This window comes from Protomyctophum parallelum (assembly GCF_964188405.1).
Source record: "Protomyctophum parallelum genome assembly, chromosome: 13".
NCBI lineage: Eukaryota > Metazoa > Chordata > Actinopteri > Myctophiformes > Myctophidae > Protomyctophum > Protomyctophum parallelum.
In genome coordinates, this window is record NC_139708.1 from 38,663,575 (window position 1) to 38,680,224 (window position 16,650).

General features: G+C 49.7%; 2 protein-coding genes across 2 annotated transcripts in view; one reads left to right on the forward strand and one right to left on the reverse strand.

The window, feature by feature from the left end:
• Nucleotides 1–16,650, reverse strand: part of slc5a11 (solute carrier family 5 member 11) — a gene marked incomplete at its 3' end in the record, with an annotated part of 42,187 nt that overhangs the window by 9,816 nt on the left and 15,721 nt on the right. The window contains exon 11 of the mRNA XM_083779092.1: nucleotides 951–1,119. Coding sequence (XP_083635218.1) covers nucleotides 951–1,119 — 169 coding nt within the window. The remainder of the gene's footprint in view (nucleotides 1–950; nucleotides 1,120–16,650) is intronic.
• Nucleotides 5,356–16,242, forward strand: LOC310869566 (uncharacterized protein; the record flags this gene model as incomplete). The annotated part of the gene is made up of 4 exons (XM_083780378.1): nucleotides 5,356–6,376; nucleotides 9,553–11,123; nucleotides 12,476–12,479; nucleotides 13,883–16,242. 4 exons carry the CDS (start codon nucleotides 5,356–5,358, stop codon nucleotides 16,240–16,242), a joined length of 4,956 nt encoding a protein of 1,651 aa, XP_083636504.1.

Below are 16,650 nucleotides of genomic sequence, written 5' to 3' on the forward strand. Positions count from 1 at the left end.
TTCTATTAGCTTGTATTCCCCATCGATGATGTCACTGGAAGACGGTTTCTCAACTGCCCACAGCCCTCCTATGAGACGAGTAGAAAAAAAATTGCGCCATTTTTTCATGATTATTAGTGAGTACTGAAGATAGGTTGAAAAGTGGTGAAGTGGTCCTTTAAGTAAGTATCAAACGTGTTCAAACTTTATTTGATTAAAAGTATTGGCATCGAAATATACTTACAGTGAACTAATTTCACAGAATGTCCCATTTCACAAGTTTTCAAATGTATAAATGTATAAGAATCCTTTGAAAATGGCACAGCTTCATGTATGTATGTAAGTGCATCTTGTTGCCAACCTGCTTTTAATGTATCTTTGTTTTGGCTTTCTTTACCAGCACGGGATTGTTGTGTGATTATCAGTAAAGACCCGGGTCGCATCTTCATTCAATTTGAACATTTCAATCAACATGAATAGAGCACCGAAGTCCTGACGTAACTCGCTCATCCCTTCGATTCCCCCCCTGGTTCGCGGAAGTAATTTCTCTATGGAGAATAACATGGGGTGATCTTAAAATCGTTTCATATAAGCGGTCCAAAAATAAACAAGCTGTCTCGGCGTTATTGTCAGTGAGGTGTCTCTGTATCGTTTGCAACAGTCAGTCTGTCACTCATATGATACAGTCTGTTTCTATAGCGAAAATGTAATTAATTCAGTAGCAGTAACATTAGCGTTTTCTCTCAGTCAGTTGAATCTTCATATCCACCCGTGAAACGGCCGGGGTGACATGTTTATTTAACACAGTTCTTATAGGCTATGAGGCGATCTAAAATCCCCCTATGGGGATTACAATGCAAATAAAAAGTACATGAACCTGTGGATTTGCGCCCTCTACCGACATTGAAGTCAGACTTCGGTGCTCTATTGTAAACTGCAGCTGAAAGACAAAGAGACATAAAAGCTTATGCCTTCTCGTTGGTCCTCTTCCAGAAGCATCCCATGAGGAACACGACGGAGACGGGAGGCTGCAGGTAGGTACTGATGGACTGGATGTAGATGAACAGCTGACCCCCCTGGCTGGCCTGGACCACCGGGATCCACGCTACGGAGACCACCACCAGCACCAGCACAAACACCCTGCACACACACACACACACACACACACACACACACACACACACACACAGGGGCGGCCTTAGGAATCTGGAGGCCCGTTTCAAGACCAAATATGAGCCCCCCCCCCATATACCTATGACATAATTAATTTGTTGATACAGCCGTATTGATACAAATAGTTTGACTGTTCAATATCACATGCATCCATTACTCTCAACAATTAGCAACAACACCACCTCTCCTCATCCTTCACAAATTTAAGTGTCTCCCCTTTACCTCCCAAATGCTGCACATTTTACCACGGTTATTTACATAAAATAGATCTATGTAACTTAACATTGTGGGAGAGAGCAAGTCAGTGAGTGAGCGAGATAGAGAGAGGGCCAAGAGTGGCGGGGGTTGAGTGATACGCCTGACGTTCAGTTGGAGCTTGGACTCAGGCCCCCCTGAGGGTGGAGGCCCCCCTGAGGGTGGAGGCCCCCCTGAGGATGGAGGCCCGTTTCAACTGAAACTGGTGAAACATAGCTAAGGACTCCTATGCACACACGCAGTGTTGTTTTAGTCGACTTAGGGCTCATCCATATAGTCTGGAATTCCGGTGGTGAGGTGGTGACCACCGCTCCGGTGGTGAGGTGGTGGTGACCACCGCTCCGGTGGTGAGGTGGTGGTGACCACCGCTCCGGTGGTGAGGTGGTGACGACCACCGCTCCGGTGGTGAGGTGGTGACGACCACCGCTCCGGTGGTGAGGTGGTGACGACCACCGCTCCGGTGGTGAGGTGGTGACGACCGCTCCAGTGGTGAGGTGGTGGTGACCACCGCTCCGGTGGTGAGGTGGTGACGACCACCGCTCCGGTGGTGAGGTGGTGACCACCGCTCCGGTGGTGAGGTGGTGGTGACCACCGCTCCGGTGGTGAGGTGGTGACGACCACCGCTCCGGTGGTGAGGTGGTGGTGACCACCGCTCCGGTGGTGAGGTGGTGACGACCACCGCTCCGGTGGTGAGGTGGTGACGACCGCTCCAGTGGTGAGGTGGTGGTGACCACCGCTCCGGTGGTGAGGTGGTGACGACCACCGCTCCGGTGGTGAGGTGGTGGTGACCACCGCTCCGGTGGTGAGGTGGTGGTGACCACCGCTCCGGTGGTGAGGTGGTGACGACCACCGCTCCGGTGGTGAGGTGGTGACCACCGCTCCGGTGGTGAGGTGGTGACCACCGCTCCGGTGGTGAGGTGGTGACCACCGCTCCGGTGGTGAGGTGGTGGTGACCACCGCTCCGGTGGTGAGGTGGTGGCGACCACCGCTCCGGTGGTGAGGTGGTGGTGACCACCGCTCCGGTGGTGAGGTGGTGGTGACCACCGCTCCGGTGGTGAGGTGGTGACGACCACCGCTCCGGTGGTGAGGTGGTGACGACCACCGCTCCGGTGGTGAGGTGGTGGTGACCACCGCTCCGGTGGTGAGGTGGTGACGACCACCGCTCCGGTGGTGAGGTGGTGGTGACCACCGCTCCGGTGGTGAGGTGGTGACGACCACCGCTCCGGTGGTGAGGTGGTGACGACCACTGCTCCGGTGGTGAGGTGGTGACGACCACCGCTCCGGTGGTGAGGTGGTGACCACCGGAGCTGAAATAACGTTGAGCGGTGGTGAGTATAAAAAGGGCTGGAGCGGTGGCGGTGGTTTGCTCTTCACCGCGGCTCTGTGACGTCATGTTGTAGTTCGGTGGTCACCTCAGTGACGTCATGTTGTAGTTCGGTGGTCACCTCAGTGACGTCATGTTGTAGTTCGGTGGGCACCTCAGTGACGTCATGTTGTAGTTCGGTGGTCACCTCAGTGACGTCATGTTGTAGTTCGGTGGTCACCTCAGTGACGTCATGTTGTAGTTCGGTGGTCACCTCAGTGACGTCATGTTGTAGTTCGGTGGTCACCTCACCAACCGAAAATCCAGACTATGAATAACGCTTAATACTATGACGATTTTTCTTCCCGTCGACTACCTTTTTTCACCGACAAAAACTTTATTTTAGTCTAATAAAATAAATAATAATAATTTCTAATAATTTTATTCTAATAAAAACTAGACTAAAATGTTAGGAAGGGACTAGTGGGCAAGAGATCCAGTATACTGTAAGTCATTTTACACTTGGTTGCAAGCTGAAAATAGCAGCGATCTAATATAGGCTACAAGTAGATCGTCTATTATCAGCAATTGTAAAAACAGTCATTAAGATGGCATCAACGCTCACCAAAATACATTTTAGTCGAGTAAATCAACTGCAGATTTAGTCGACTAAAATCTATATGATATTTAGTCGACTGAAACTAGACTAACACTAAAATATTCCGGGTGACTAAAATGTGACTAAAACTAAATGGAAGCCATTCAAGAGACTGTGACTAAAACTGAGGAGGAAGGCCATTTACATGTAAAATGGCCTTGTTATGATTGTTTTCGTTTTATTTTATTTTCTTTGTTTTATTTTCTTTGTTTGTTTGTTCTAATAATTTACAAATATGTATGAACAGGAAGTGTCAGTTGTATTCAGTGTATTCTGTGAAATGTGTCATATAATCCCATATGGGATGGGCCAAAGTGGCATGACACGAAAATAAAAAATTCATTCATTCATTCATTCATTCATTCATTCAAAACTAAAATCAAAATTTGCTGCCAAAAAACAACACTGCGCACACGCATGCACACACACACGCACACCTTTGACCCTTTCATTGATAATAAACATAATGTAAATTGCATACATTGCCACACGCCATTATCAAGAGGATAAAAACGCAAAAAAAAAAACCAAAGCGAGCAGCTTTCTTTCCATTGCGGTCCTTTCCTAATGCATACGTGTGCAAATTATGTCGTGTTGCATGGTGTGAATTTGTGATTTGTGTGCATTCGCGTGTATTCCCGCGATGCATGCGCACACCATGCATTGTGCACGCACGCACGCACGTACGGTCGAACGCACGCACGCACGCACGCACACCGAACAGTTGTCACGTTTTGGTCGCGAAAACTCTTTGGCTCTACTTGGAGGACACACGTTATGGCCAGTCACTATACTGAGTAGGCTAACTAAAATAAGAATAATTTAATGCAATGTACAGTAGCGCCAAAGTCCTATCAGTTACTTGGGTGCTACTGCTACTGGTGGCTGAGGAGGTTCAGACAACAATGTGCCCCAGAAACTGATATGCAAACGTTCACTGAATTAAATATTAATTTGTGCGTGCGTGCGTGCGTGCGTGTGCGTGCGTGCGTGTGTGTGTGTGTGTGCTTGTGTACGGCCTGTTATAGCGCCACCAGGAGGTCGTCTTTTCTGTTCAAAAATCCCGCAAATCGTTACACACTATCTCTATAGTCATGTGTTCAAGACGGATCTGTCCCATATTTCCTAATTGGCTAGCATTGGCTTTCAAAGTTTGCAGGATTCGCCCGTTTTGAACAAAAACCTTCAAATCATGAACGCAGCGTGCAATTTACATGAAATCTTTCACAGACTTTCCTACTAGGCTGAGGGATATATCCCACCCTTTTCACATTGGCCTGTTACAGCGCCACCAGGAGGCCACAACCTGACCTGCATGCTTTCTGTCAGCAATACATGTGCCTGCAAATACCTGTATGCCTGGCAACCTTGGCCTTGATTGACAAATGCGGCTCAAATGGCTCTTACATGCAATAAATAAAATATGAACACACTAGGCAACTTCAATGGTAGTGGAGAGAGGGGCACGAACAGGGGCGGGACCACTTGACAAAGGGTCAATAATGTGTTGCCATGGCTGGTGTACCTCTCACCATCAGAGTACGTGTGATCCAATCAGAGCATATTAATTGCCCCAATTTGGAGTTCCACGATGACATCATCAGTGTCACCTCAGTGTCGCATCACGATCCGCCATTTTAGTTTTCGGTTGAATATTACTTCACTGCGAGTGAAAGTGTCTCAGTCTGAGACAGTGAATGAAGAATACTAAATACTACTATTACTACTACTGGGGTATAGTTTGCTTTGAGAAAATACCCAATTGTCTTCATCCTCCCGTCCGTACCCTCTGCGTCCACCAGCATCAATCCTGCAACTACAGACTACGAGGAAAGACTATTTAGGAGGTTGGAATTGGCTTCGAGCACGAACCTCAGTTCCGGTCTCGAACCTCAGTTCCGGTCTCGAACCTCAGTTCCGGTCTCGAACCTCAGTTCCGGTCCCGACCCTCAGAGTGGGGGGAAAAGCCATGCCCCTGGTTATGGTTATGGAACTGTTGGAGAACCCAGCAGTGCATCCCAGGAGAGAGACGGGAGACGTTCCCACCAGCGTCTTGCTAGATGGGTCCGAGTCCCTTCAGACTCGGGGGAGACCCGAGGACCCGTTAGACTACAGCAAGCTGAAGACGGTGCAGGGAGGCAAGGCCATGAAGCGGAGGACGGTGCAGGGAGGCAAGGCCGTGAGACAGAAGACAGTGGGAGGCAAGAAGCAGAAGATACGTAATAATGGGATGGCCTTAAAAGTACTTAAAAGGCCAACGACGGCACGGTACCGTTCCAAGACTCCAGCGATGCTTCAGAGGGAGAGTGAGGATTTCCTGCTGGCCCTGCAAATCCACGAGGATGAAAATAAAGAGCCCAGCCAGCTGATAGAGTGTGGCTGCTGCTATGGAGAGTTTGCGTTTGAGAAGATGACCCAGTGTTCGGACGGCCATCTCTTCTGTAAAGAGTGCCTGGTCAAATACGCCCGGGAGGCGGTCTTTGGCTCTGGACAGTCAGAGCTGAGCTGCATGCAGGGCGGCTGCACCTGCTCATACCCAGTGCGTGAACTGGAGAAAGTCCTGCCGGAGAACATCCTGTGTAAATACTACGAGAGGCAAGCGGAGGAGGCGGTCGCTGCTGCCTGCGGCGACGAGCTAGTGCGGTGTCCGTCCTGCAGCTTCCCGGCCCTGCTGGACGAAGACATGCTGCAGTTCAGCTGTCCCAACCCGCAATGCCGCGAGGAGAGCTGCAGGAGGTGTCGCGTCCGATGGAACCACCACCACGTGGACCGGACGTGCGAGCAGGTCGTGGAGATGGACAGGACGAGGGTGCTCTTCGAGGAGCGCATGACGGCGGCGCGGGTGAGGAAGTGTGCGCGGTGCGGCGCCAGCCTTGTCAAGGCCGAGGGCTGCAACCACATGACGTGCCGCTGTGGCGGCCGCATGTGCTACGTGTGCCGAGAGCCCATCGGCGGCTACGGCCACTTCTGCCGGCACGCGCGCTCGCCGGGCCGGCCCTGCGGCCAATGTCGCAGGTGCTCGGTGTGGAGCGACACGGCGCAGGACGACGAGCGACTCATCCAGGGGATCCAGGAGGAGGAACGAAAAAAACGAAAAAACGAAAAAAAAAGAAATAGCAGACCTACAAGATCTTCGCTATGACCTTGTAGATCTGCTATTTTTCAATAGTTAAAGTTTTAAATAATGTTAAAACACCAAAAGGGGTTCCCGCCCAGAATGGGTTCATGGAATTCTTTTGAATAGACTAATAATAAAAATAAATAAAATGGGTCATATATAAACATGCAGTGCTATGATGAGATGCTAGACTCTAGAGAATCGAGTCTAGAGTCCAGAGTACGAACAAAGGACAGCCATAAATATACTTTTAACACTTAGACTGCAGCCGTGTGGCCAAAGTGCCAAGTGCTAAGGGACTGATCGTTATTTATCCACCAGGGGGGGGGGGGGGTGGTGCAGATGTGATTTCATTTTTTTATTTTTCCTCATCCCCCCCCAGCCTCCAAATATTTTTTCGGGACCCCCCCTCAGGGACTGGAAGAATATATATGACCCCCCCCCCCAAACACCATAGACTATATCTATTTTATATTCACACCAACAGTATAGCAGCATAAAGTAAACGCTGATCGTTTATTAGGCGGCGGCCGTCTGGGGTTCATTTGGTTCCATATCCGTCATTACATTATGGTCAACACTCAACACTGATGATATGCCATTGCATTCTTCCAACTAAAGATTTAAATATAGCATATGTAAACCTACAAGCTCACAACAACATGCTGATGACACGACACAAATTTGTGAGCTTAGATTGGCTATTTTTGAGGTGAGCCTCGTGCGTAAAGTCATTCTATAGCCAAGCTGCCAAGGCAGTGGGCACCCCTCGCCTCTGTGCCCAAGCCCAGGATGATGAAAATGAATGAATGCTAAATAAATATGTCACGCAGTCGCATACCATAATACTACAGCGTCATACTCCACAGAGAAAAGCACAATTTGCGCAACACCAACGTTCAACTGCCTGCTCGGCTCATTTAGCCAGCCAGGCACCACCGAATAGTGTAACCACATACGCAGACAAAAGTACATGGCACCGCGGACAAAACACAAGTAGGCTACTGTGACTCACACACCAACAATCCACCATTGCAATGCGAGTGCGCAAAGATGCACATGACAGCTGCATGCTTTTAGACCAGCCCTACCGTCAAACTGCCTAAACTGACCATGGAGAAGTTCACTGGAGATGTACGAGTCAATGGCAAAGCTTTTGGAGTCAATTTGAGACAGCAATAGACAAAAACACGAGTCTCAGTAAGTCTGATAAATTCACATATTTAAAGTGAGTAGGCCTATTCTTAAGTGGCAGAGCGGCTATGTAGTCGCGGGATTGGCTTTATCAGACCAGAATTATGCTAGGCAGGCTGCATGTCGTAATTGTAGAAAGCAGGGCATTCACTCTGAAGAGTGCGGGCGCAGACACCACAAAACAGTTTGCAACTAAACAGCCAGTCAATATACAGCGCATGATAGACGCGCCGACCACGGCAACGACAGACAGGCTGACCACAGTGTTGCAGATGCAGTTAGTAGTGTAGCAAGCAACTCTGACAATAGTATTACTGCAGACAGCTACCATTAAGGATAGATGCACCAACGCAAAGCCAAGTAGCCAGGTGCCTATTAGATGGGTGCAGCACCCGCAGTTTCATTAAAGAGGATATTTCCAGAGCTGGGTTTCACCGAGACACCTCACACCACCGCAACCTCAACAGTGGTGCTGTCAACCTGCTGCTCCTCGCCTTCCTCATCTCTGACCGACAACACTGGCTCTTGGCTCTTGCTGCTGGCCCGCAATTCAAACATTGCGGTTCATAGCTTGAAACATTTTTTCTACTGAAAATGTTATGAACGCAGAATCAATCTGTCCCGCGCTGTTTTGAAGTGGCTACAAGTCAGACGGGGCAAACTACATCAGCGGCCGGGGGAGGGACCTTTGGTGGTAGAACAGATCTACAAGCTAACAACGTGTCACCAAGCAAGACGTTGTTAGCTTGTAGATCTGTTCTATTTGTATGCGCAGTTGCGCACACATGGAAGATACCAAGTACACTCGCCACACAGGGTAAACTTTATATAGATAGGAGTAAAACACTATATGAAAAACAAAATAATCAAAACCTTTTTTAAATACAAAATTCAGCAAAATAAAGTTGTACAACCTCCCCCAAGCCAAAATAAAAATAAACATATCCCCCCCTCAGGCTCAAAAAATAGTTTAATGACCCCCCCCTTTTTTGCACCATACCAACCTTTGATAAATAACGATTAGTCCCTAAATAGCTTGCGCTGGGCCGGAACTGGAGAGATTACTACTCAAGTAACTTCCGTTTTCCCCACTCTGAGGAGGCTTGCAAACCTCCATTGTAAGAAAAGGCTAATGTTACCATCAGCTCACACTATATAGCTATCTTTCGAGAAACATTTATATTTCAATCACGATCCGATTAGAATTCAGAAATCATCAGCGCAACGGACAGCGACGTAGTTTTCGAGTAAAGAGCAAAAAAGACAATGTGTTTTAAAATACTAGCCCTTACCCGTTGTGAAATACTGGGTGCGTTTTTGCATTTTTAATTCACTAATAAATTAATTATTAATTTATAATTTGTTAAATTGGAAAAAGGGCATTGACCTGTGTGAAAAGTGGGAGCGATTGGTGCAGGCAGTGAGGAGCTACGGCAGTGACAGTGACACACAGACACATTCATTCAGACAGACATTGGCTTATTTATAGTGTGATATGATGACTTTCAGTATATTGTTAAGTCAGTGGTGCTCAGACTGGGTTGCCCAAATTTGGAGTCGTACATCATAGATATGTCACAGACGACTGACATCATAGACTTGGAGCAAATCGGACGAGCCGCATGTTAGTTTTCCCCCAAAATGTATTTCCACACCGACGTCATCAAAATGACCTCAGTCTTGCGCGAATATGGAGTTCCACCCTGTCTATTTTTATGAATGTACAGTACCACGCTGTTTGCAGTTTTGTGTTCCGTCCTTCATTCAAGTTTTAATTTGGAAACATAGCCAGAGCACTTCAGAGTATTCAAAAGCATATTTTCATGATCCTGTACCCTCGCAGGCATTAATCCCCCCCCCCCCCCACGACAGACAACCCTGATCGCATTCTGGCCTCGGCACGGACCGTCAGACCTGCCTCTGCCCTGGGCGTGGTGGTCCCACCAGCCCCAGCACACATCCCCCCCATGGCGCACACGAGGCGTGGTTCCTCCGTGCCATGGCAGGGAAACTCGATCACCGAGGTGTTGGACTTATTCCCTGATGTCCGAGAAGACTACGTAGCAGAACTTGTCCGAGAAAACAATGACTTGAATGTAGTGTGTAATGTACTGTTGGAGAACCCAGCGTATCCCAGGAGAGAGACTGAAGAAGTTCCCAACGGCATCCCGCTAGAGTCTGCACAGACTCTGGAAACCGAGGACCTGTTTGACTACAGCAAGCTGGAGACAGTGGGAGGCACTGCCATGAAACAGGCTGTCCACCTGCTGATGGCCGACTTCAGGATGCTCAGCTGCCACGACATCAGATGGGCTCTCGGTGCTCTCAAGGGACACTATGCACTCACACGAAAGGCCTTATCTGAAGCTCTGAACAAGTGGCAGGAATCCGGCAACCCTTCAGGAAAGAGGTTACAGAGTAGAACGTCCTCTGACCGCTGCTTCATAGATTTCCAGTTTGAGCACGGCTCAGTGAAATTCAACAGGAGAATGTATTTCCTTGAAAGCGAACGGCGGTGTTTCCAGACCGAAGCAGCGCTGGAAGCCTCCGTTCAGAGGGAGCTCAGGCAGTGGGCAGAGCACGAGGGCTTCCTGCTGGCACTGCAGGTCAATGAGGATGAATATAAAAAGGAAGGCCAGCTGATAGAGTGTGGCTGCTGCTATGGAGAGTTTGTGTTTGAGAAGATGACCCAGTGTTCGGACGGTCATCTCTTCTGTAAAGAGTGCCTGGTCAAATACGCTCGGGAGGCGGTCTTTGGCTCTGGGCAGTCAGAGCTGAGCTGCATGCAGGGCGGCTGCACCTGCTCATACCCAGTGCGTGAACTGGAGAAAGTCCTGCCAGAGAAAATCCTGTTTAAATACTACGAGAGACAAGCAGAGGAGGCGGTCACTGCCGCCTGCGGTGACGAACTAGTACGGTGTCCGTCTTGCAACTTCCCAGCCCTGCTGGACAAAGATATATCCGTGTTCAGCTGCCCCAACCCGCAATGCCGCAAGGAGAGCTGCAAGAAGTGTCGCGTCCGATGGAACCACCATGTGGGCAAGACGTGTGAGCAGGTCACGGAGACGGACGAGATCAGGACTAGGGTGCTCTTTGAGGAGCGCATGACGGAAGCGTGGGTGAGGAAGTGTGTGAAGTGCGGTGCGGGTCTGGTCAAGACTGATGGATGCAACCACATGACGTGCCGCTGTGGCAGCCACATGTGCTACGTCTGCCGAAAGCAAATGAAAGACATTTCTGGGCACTTCTGCAACTGCATAGGGGCGGCCCGGGAAAGAGTAGGCGCAATCTGCAGTCGCTGTGACAAGTGCTCACAGTCGGCTAGCAACAAGAAAAGTGATCAGCAAATCATTAAGGCACTCCAGAAGGAGGGCGAGGCAGAGCTGAGCAAGAAGAGCCATCATAATTCACGGAAGCGCGTCGGTCCTCCTCTCTACATGCAGGCCAAAAAAGCGCCCCGCCGAGCCTGAGGTGGCCCGCTTTATGGAGACAGTGTACCCGTACATAGTCCTTGTTGATGTTTCTAAGCGGCTCTGTAAGAGGTGGGCCCTTTAGACGAGGGTCTGAAGAATCAACTTTATCTTTTCATCTTTTTTTTTTGCTTTAAAAAAGGGAAAATAAAAGGAGGGGTTTATGGAGAGGCAAGGCAAAGAGAAAAATCTAACAGTAAAGAAACCTGTCAAATAGAACCAAAAACAATCTCGGATAATTACATTTACAATTATGGGGGCGGCAATGGCTCAGGTGGCCGGTAGCCTGTGTAGAGCATTCAATCCCCCAGAGTTAGTGTCGAAGTGTCCTTGAGCAAGACTCCCCGGCCTATAATTTACTCCCATGTTGCCAAGAAGTCTTCTCCTCCTTCCGCCAAAAATGGCAGTTCTGGTTGAACCATGCAGTCGTTTTTCGCGAAACGCAGGAATCTGGTAGAGGGCCATGCCAAACGGTGACTATGCGAAGCCCATGACCATTGGCCAAATGGTGGCGCTATAGCACTCAATTGAAGATGCAAACCTTGAACGTGCATATAGCTCATGAACCGTTTGATCGTTGGTAATGACACTTTGATACACATATGCGTCTCCTAATGCCGAACAACTTGCGTATTCTGACCTCTGACCTTTAGATCATCCGCCAGTTTGAATGATATGAACAGTTCAAATGTATCTCCTTCCAGGATCTTTGATCAAAATGCACAAAAACGTCTACATGTGAACTTTGGACCTATACGGACAAGTGAAAAAAGTTTTTATGAGCCAATGAAAATTGCCGTTTTGTGAAAATTCTTCTTCTGCCCCTAATACATACATGCTGCGTTTATATGCTTGTGCAACTTTACAGTATGGTAGAGGGGCATGCCAAATAGCACTGAAAGCAGTCTTACTCCAATTGGCCAAAGGGGGGCGCTATAGCATTCTTTTTTTTTTAATTAAACTTTAAACATGCTTAACTCTTGCCTCGTTTGGTCAAAATTCATGGCACTTGTTTACACATGTCCCTTGACTCAAGGGGAACACATCTGTCACTTTGACAAGTAAGCTCCGCCCTCAGATTTTCCGCCATTTTGAGCAGTTTGAAAAATGCTTATACCTGATTTTCTGCCTGGATTTTTGAGCAATTTGTGTGAAACGTCCTAAACACAATGAACTGAAATCCCGGTTGAACAGACGTTTGTACGTGAAAACATGAACAACGGTAATCCATAATGACATGCCCAAAATGAGGCCACACATACTTGTTACCAAAACACTGAATGGTTTTGCTGTGTACAATGTGGTCACTGATTGTCTCCGTGTAGCTCAGTTAGTATAGAGCTCTTGCCCTTAGACCACAAGGTTGTGTGTTAGAATCCGGGTACCGACAACTCAGCCCGTGATTCTTATTTGTGCATATTGTTCTTATTGCGTATTGTCTTCTTTCTTGGTCCCGCCTTATCGCTGCTTGCTGCTATTTTTTTAAAGTTGTATTATGCCTTGCTTTTCTTTTCTTTTTCTTCTCCATTGCTCTGTAAAGCACTTTGAGCTGCATTTCATGTCGTGAAAGGTGCTATACAAATAAAGTTGTATTATTATTATTATTACTTGCGTGAGCAGAGCGTGCGCAACTACTGTTTTTGGCTGCGTATGTTGTTGACACCTTCGGCCAATCAGGGCGCTGCGTGCTTACGTCGGTGACACCCTCGGCCAATCAGGGATTGTGCTGCGTATGTCGGTGGTCCGTTTGACCCTTTGGATTGCCTCCTTGTGTTGGTGGCGTTGCTCTGCCAATCGTTTTGTTTTCGATTGGTGTAAGTTTTATTCTAAACGTTTGTCTATGGGCTTCATCTTTGTTACTTGCACAAGCAGAGCGCGCAAGTAAGTTGGTCGTGCCGGATTTTTGTGCGTTTGCTCTTGCATTATATACTGATTTTGAGTGTGACGTAATGAAGATACGTATCAATGCCGGGCCGTATAACTGGCTTTCGTTGGCGACGTAATAAAGATATGTTTCAGAGTCGGGTGGATTAAAGGTATAATGTTATTCACCATCGAAAGCCAGTTATATCCCAGCATTGATACATATCATCATTACGTCACACTCAAAATCAGTATACCTCGAGCATATGCATAAAAAACCCCAGCCGACCACAGTATAGTACTTTTCAACTTTATACATTACGTTACCTGTTAGCTAACCAATATTGAATAATTACGTCACCATTGACGGCCAGTCATGAAGGTGTAATGTTAAAGTCCACAGAAGTGAACCTGTAAAGCCTGTTTTCTCCACTCACTGTTTTCTGCAAGACATTACTCTATAAAAGCCATATCTCCAAAACTGGTGGGTCAAACTGAACAAATGTCAATTTGAAGCTATGATTCCCTGCTTTCATATGACATGAGTCCCTCAGTCAAATGTGGTCACAAATATGGAGTTTCACACAGACATACATCATCGATTATGACCTCAGCTTGCCCCAAATACTGGCTTCCAACCTGCCTGTTTTTAATGAAGGCGCCGTGTCACCTTTTTTTCACAATCAGTGATGTAGGCACTCCCGGTCAAACATCACATCACGCAATGTTAAATGTCAAATATTTACTTTGAATAAAATAAAAGTACAGGAGAGTGCTTGCTTTACAAAATATATAAACATTACACACAAGTATTCAAACGTATATTGTCATCCCCCTGCGTATACCGGCATCAATCCCCCACCATACAGACCACCTCTCTTTCCTCATTCTGGCTCCGGCATCATCCCTGGCCCCAAAACCACCACCACCGGTCCGTGGTTGTGGTCCCTCTCCAGCCCCAGCAAACATTCCCGGCATGGAGGGCGAGGATAACCACCAGGAAGCGATGTCTCAGATGTATCAGCCTCACGTTAGAGCTCTGATTAGCGGGGTGGTTGACCTGTTCCCCGATGTCCAGGAAGACTATGTGGCAGAACTTGTCCAACAACAACACAATGATTTGGGTGTCCTGTGTAATGTGCTGTTGGAGAACCCGGCGTATCCCAGGAGAGAGACTGAAGGAGTTCCCACCGGCGTCCCGCTAGAGTCCGCACAGACTCTGGGCACAGAGGACCTGTTTGACTACAGCAAGCTGGGGACAGTGGGTGGAAAGGCCATGGAGCAGGCTGTCCACCTGCTGATGGCCGACTTCAGGATGCTCAGCTGCCACGACATCAGATGGGCTCTCGGTGCTCTCAAGGGACACTATGCACTCACACGAAAGGCCTTATCTGAAGCTGTGAACAGGTGGCAGGAATCAGGCAACCCTTCAGGAAAGATGCGACAGAGTAGAACGTCCTCTGACCGCTGCTTCATAGATTTCCAGTTTGAGCACGGCTCAGTGAAATTCAACAGGAGAATGTATTTCCTTGAAAGCGAACGGCTGTGTTTCCAGACCGAAGCAGCACTGGAAGCCTCCGTTCAGAGGGAGCTCAGGCAGTGGGCAGAGCACGAGGGCTTCCTGCTGGCACTGCAGGTCAATGAGGATGAATATAAAAAGGAAGGCCAGCTGATAGAGTGTGGCTGCTGCTATGGAGAGTTTGTGTTTGAAAATATGACCCAGTGTTCGGACGGTCATCTCTTCTGTAAAGAGTGCCTGGTCAAATACGCCCGGGAGGCGGTCTTTGGCTCTGGGCAGTCAGAGCTGAGCTGCATGCAGGGCGGCTGCACCTGCTCATACCCAGTGCGTGAACTGGAGAAAGTCCTGCCAGAGAACATCCTGTGTAAATACTACGAGAGACAAGCAGAGGAGGCGGTCGCTGCCGCCTGCGGTGACGAACTAGTGCGGTGTCCGTCCTGCAACTTCCCAGCCCTGCTGGACAAAGATATATCCGTGTTCAGCTGCCCCAACCCGCAATGCCGCAAGGAGAGCTGCAGGACGTGTCGCGTCCGATGGAACCACCATGTGGGCAAGACGTGTGAGCAGGTCACGGAGACGGACGAGATCAGGACTAGGGTGCTCTTTGAGGAGCGCATGACGGCAGCGCAGGTGAGAAAGTGTGCGAAGTGCGGCGCCGGTCTGGTCAAGACCGAGGGCTGCAACCTCATGCCGTGTCGCTGTGGCAGCCAGATGTGCTACCTGTGTCGAGAGCCCATCAGCGGCTACAGCCACTTCTGCCGGCACATCCAAACACCGGGCCAGCCCTGCAGCCAATGTCGCGGTTGCCCGTTGCGGAGCGACTCCGAGCAGGACGATGAGCGAGTCATCCAGGAGATCCAGAAGGAGGGCGAGGCGGAGCTGAACAGGCACAGTCCGTGTCATTCGAGGAAGCGGGTCGGTCCTCCGGTGGCGGACTTGGCCGCCGCGCCGAGCAAGCGGCCGTGGGGGGGGGTGGGCCATCAGCCCCACGAGAACCATCCTTTCATCCTTCACCCCCAGCAGGTCCACCCCCGGCAGGTCCACCCCCAGCAGGTCCACCCCCAGCAGGTCCATCCCCAGCAGGTCCACCCCCAGCAGGTCCATCCCCAGCAGGTCCACCCCCAGCAGGTCCACCCCCAGCAGGTCCACCCCCAGCAGGTCCACCCCCAGCAGGTCCATCCCCAGCAGGTCCACCCCCAGCAGGTCCACCCCCAGCAGGTCCACCCCCAGCAGGTCCATCCCCAGCAGGTCCACCCCCAGCAGGTCCACCCCCAGCAGGTCCACCCCCAGCAGTTCCATCCCCAGCAGTTCCATCCCCAGCAGGTCCATCCCCAGCAGGTCCACCCCCAGCAGGTCCACCCCCAGCAGATCTTCCGTCCAGCCCTGTTTGTCCATCACCCACAAGGGATTCACCACAAGGCTCCGCCCATGGCGAGGGTGTTACACATGATGCCGCCCCCGAGGTTGCCCCATGAGCCCTATGTGCCCCCTGGGTTGTCAAAGGCGCCCTATGTGCCCCCGGGGTTGCCAAAGGCGCCCTATGTGCCCCTGGTGTTGCCAAAGGCGCCCTATGTGCCCCCGGGGTTGCCAAAGGCGCCCTATGTGCCCCCATTGCAGCAGCTGAACCCCTTCAACAACTGCTTCTTCAACAACAACAACAACAACAATCCCGTCAACCATCCTCACTTCATGATGAACCACAGACGTTAAATGCACTCCAGAACTCCACACTGTCTGGTACCTATCATACTATGCTGCAGATCGGTGGTTCTCAAACTAGGGTGATCCGCAGCAGTGAGACATGCGGGTCAATCCCTTGTAATCCCAGCTCATGTCTCAATGTCGTCGCCCTCGTTGTTGCGCCCACAGGAGGTGACCCCTGAGGCATTAGTCAGTGGGAGTTGATGTTGCGTTTCCACACAGTCACAGTCGCTCCGACAGAGACGCTGGGGTCAGATATATAACATTCTCTGAGGCAGCCACTGCCTCAGAGGTAGACCCTATACCCACTCCAGGGTAACATCGGACCAATCAGCACATATCATTCAGGTCTGTCCAGTCTGACCACACACCAAAGCCATGAGGCTTGTCCATGATTTTCCCATTGGGTTTCCTCTT